The 3,976-nt window shown below is 28.9% G+C and overlaps 1 protein-coding gene across 1 annotated transcript; it reads left to right on the plus strand.

Moving 5' to 3' along the window:
• The first annotated feature begins 61 nt into the window (after positions 1–61).
• On the plus strand, positions 62–3,896 carry LOC143357916 (cyclin-dependent kinase 2). Its single transcript, XM_076794621.1, has 5 exons — positions 62–423; positions 2,177–2,372; positions 2,448–2,720; positions 2,827–3,030; positions 3,119–3,896. Exons 1-5 carry the CDS (start codon positions 308–310, stop codon positions 3,227–3,229), a joined length of 900 nt encoding a protein of 299 aa, XP_076650736.1. The 5' UTR covers positions 62–307; the 3' UTR covers positions 3,230–3,896.
• Positions 3,897–3,976: the final 80 nt, after the last annotated feature.

A 3,976-nucleotide genomic window follows, 5' to 3' on the forward strand; every position in this document is an offset into this window, starting at 1 on the left:
CGGTACGGATTATCTAATAAGATGATCTACTCTACTGTTCGGTTTTATCGATTTCTCGAATCGAGATTCTAAAATGTTCTCAACAAACATGGCGGCAATGTAGCACGCATGTCAAGTGATTTAGCGGTGTTGATAAACAAACAATTTTGATTAAACAACACCTAAAAAGTGTTTAGAAATCACCGATATTGTTTGTTAATGTTCTACAAATATATAATTTCAAATAATATCAGAACAGTGATAAAAACTGGCAACTAAAACGGAGTGTCAAAAGACAACCGACAACGTCGAACGTGGCGTTGAGGTTATGGACAACTTCGTTAAGATCGAAAAAATAGGGGAAGGGACCTATGGGGTGGTTTATAAAGCGAAAGATAAGCTGACTGGGAAGCTGGTGGCACTTAAGAAAATTCGTCTCGAGACGTATGTCATTTATAACATTTATTTACAAATATTTTCCAATTTTTATGAATACATGTACCGAGTTTCGAGAAACTTATAATACTACATTAACTACAAAATGAACATATAATTCTTTCATCAAGCTTCACAAATCATATTGTAAAATCTACAGTATATTTAAACGTATATTCTACAAGTATATAAAAATAGTACTTAAGATATTTCACACAAAAACTGTCCATTGTCTTAAGAATATTCTTTTTATATTTAGCTACGTATGTATGCAACATTGAAAATTAGTATTGATTTACTAGATATCTTTCATTCTTATATATGTTGTAGTACAATTTTTTATTAATCAATAAAAAAATTTTTAAATAGAACACTTCTATAAGCATGGACACCTCATACTTATTCGAGGTAACTAATCCCTATAAACTTTAAATTGTTATCATTTTTGTCCCCCTCATTTTCGTTTGTAAGAATGTCATTATTTTAAAATATTTTTCTACTTTGCAAAATTAAATATTTGTTCATTTTGTAAATAACTGAATAATTATGTATGTTGAATTGTTATTCTTCCTTATAATACAAATAACATTGAAAGGAAATCAATTAATCATATCGGCTAAGCTTTTGCTTACATGCATTGCTAACATATCTGCTAATTTGCACATTGGGGTCAGCTGAATCTGCAGGGGCCACGTTACACTAAATTTTCGTAGCACCACATTATTCAGCTTGTCCCATTGTGTTATGCTCGCCTGGTTTTTAGTTTTACAGCTTTTAATTAATTCAGTGCAACTATTAATGCTATCAGTGGATTTTTCCTGTATAAGTTTGTCCTACATTATTTGTTTTACTAAATGTACAGTATAATACCAAATGACTGTTTATGATTTATGCTTATTGGAAGCTAGTTAATTATTTTTGTTTTACATGTGTAATAGAAGAAAAGTTTAACTTTAATGTAAGTTATGTGGTAGGTCATCTCAGAAATAATGTTAATTTGGGTACTCGGCGTCTAGTTTTTGTTACTCCAAAAATTGTATATAGAACCAAATGATAATCTAAGGATATTAGATGGAGATAGTATGACGGATGAGGTATTAATTCTAAATTATATTATCCAACTGTTTTAATCATTCCTTTTATATCTGGTTACAAATTTGTTTAAAGTTAGATGAAATTCTTTTTAGATTTATGTTGGTTTCTCTGTTTTCACATTAAAAAATTTAACGTTTAAAAATTATACACTGCATCACTTCCTGTGTAGTTTGTTAAACATAAGTTTTCTAATAGCTATCGATTACTAATACGGTGATAGTGATTGTCTCTTATAATCAAAATTATTATGAAGATCTTATTTTTCACATCTAGTTATAGAGTTAGTTTTTGGTTAGTTTATATGTATTTTTTATACATGTAGATACGTATAGACTTGTACTTCTAATGAAATTTAATAGTCTTACTCCTTTTTATATAATAACATAATAACATGCTCACTTGTCCACTATGAACATGTTATATACATGTTACATAAACATAATACAAGCCTTTCAGAAATTATCAATTCAAAACAAACAAAAGTATTACCTCTGGGTTTACCTACTTTTAAAAAATTTCCCTAAATCTCTGTATACATTTTAACTTAAATTTAATTGTATACTGTTCTGTAATAAAATATTATATGTATTATAAATATTTTATTACGTATATGGATATTATACATATTTTATTCCATCAACGAATGTTAATATTTAATTTCTATCAGGGAAAGCGAAGGTGTTCCATCCACTGCTATTCGAGAAATATCATTATTAAAGAAACTTCATCATCCAAATATTGTACAGTTGTTTGATGTGGTAGATGGCGACAAACATCTTTATCTTGTTTTTGAATTCTTACAACAAGACTTAAAAAAATTACTAGACTCTGTTAAAGGAGGATTAGATCAGGCTCTTGTAAAGGTATTGCTCTCAAAAATAATCAGAATTGAAAGTAGGTGCATGCATTCTTCAAAGACAAGTCTGTTATTTTTGCAGAGTTATCTATTTCAATTATTGAATGCAATTTCCTTCTGCCATCTTCGTTGCATCTTACACAGAGATCTAAAACCACAGAATCTGTTAATAGATCGGGAGGGCCACATAAAATTAGCAGATTTTGGATTAGCCAGGACTTTTGGTGTTCCTGTTCGAACATATACACATGAAATAATAACCCTCTGGTACAGAGCACCAGAGATTCTTTTAGGAACCAAATTGTATTCTAATGCTGTGGATGTGTGGAGTCTTGGTTGTATATTTGCAGAGATGGTATTGTAATCTTAATATGAATAAAATACTTACAGAAATTTTTTCCTGAAAATATTAACTGAAATAATAACTTTAATTTTTCAATATATTCACGTGAATCCCATAGGCAACCAGGAGAGCATTGTTTCCAGGAGACTCAGAAATAGATCAGCTTTTCAGGATATTTCGTACATTAGGTACACCTGATGAAAGTATTTGGCCTGGAGTGTCACAGCTACCTGATTATACGTCAAGGTTTCCAAGATGGGAATCAAAATGCTTTGAAGAAGTTGTACCTTCCTTTGAATCTGATGCCAAAGATTTGCTTATGGTGAGAATCATATTTTTGCAGCAATTCAAAATCTACATTTAACACCTCTTTTCCTCTATGTCAATCTTAATATCTCTTCTTTTAATAGAAACTCTTGACTTATGATCCAAATCAGAGGATAACAGCAAAAAAAGGATTAAATCATCCTTACTTTACCGGAGTTACATTAGTTCCACCACCACTGCCAAAGAAAAATTAATATAGACATACTATCATAATTTACTGTATTTTATAGTTTTTTACATAATAGCAAAACGTTGCTAATAATATAATTGTCCAAACCAAGTATTTTTAAAATCATGTTTTCCAAACGTATTTCGAATTCATCATTCCGAAAGTGTTTATGTAGCGAAGACATATTTTATTATGTACATTAAAAATCATGCATACATATTTATTTTACATTACATTGCTTTAAAGTGTCCTTTGTTTTTAAGAATTATCATTATCCTTTGTCTTATTAACAACAAGTAATATTGTTTATTTTTATTATTTGTAAAAAAATATTTATATTTGCTTCTAAAGGTTCTAATGAAAAATTCTTTCAACATCGTTTTCTGTTGAAACCAATACATCTGTATTCTGTAAAATTATGTACATTAAATATTATTAGTGCATAGAAATCTATTTCATTGTATTACATATGTGCATATGTAAGTGAAAGGATAATTACGTCTGCGCTATACAACTGCATCCAAATTTCTATTTTATACAAGTTATTTAATAAATACCAAGAATCTGATGAGTGAGAAATCGATACATTGTTTTAATCTGTGTGCTTATTCTTCCATCAAAAATCCATCAACATTCTTATTCATAATGTTAGTACATACTTTCAGATTTACAATAAAATTTGCTACACACTTCGTTTGTGTTTCATTTTAGAGCTTCTTATTAGAAATTGTTAATAAATGTTACTTATGAAATTATTGATTGTTAATAATTA

The sequence above is a fragment of the Halictus rubicundus genome, chromosome 10 (genome assembly GCF_050948215.1).
Source record: "Halictus rubicundus isolate RS-2024b chromosome 10, iyHalRubi1_principal, whole genome shotgun sequence".
NCBI lineage: Eukaryota > Metazoa > Arthropoda > Insecta > Hymenoptera > Halictidae > Halictus > Halictus rubicundus.

Coding starts and splice junctions, on each gene's coding strand:
- LOC143357916 (XM_076794621.1), top strand. CDS start 308: ATGGACAACTTCGTTAAGATCGAAAAAATAGGGGAAGGGACCTATGGG. Junction 424..2,176: donor AAGAAAATTCGTCTCGAGAC/GTATGTCATTTA, acceptor AATTTCTATCAG/GGAAAGCGAAGGTGTTCCAT. Junction 2,373..2,447: donor TAGATCAGGCTCTTGTAAAG/GTATTGCTCTCA, acceptor TTATTTTTGCAG/AGTTATCTATTTCAATTATT.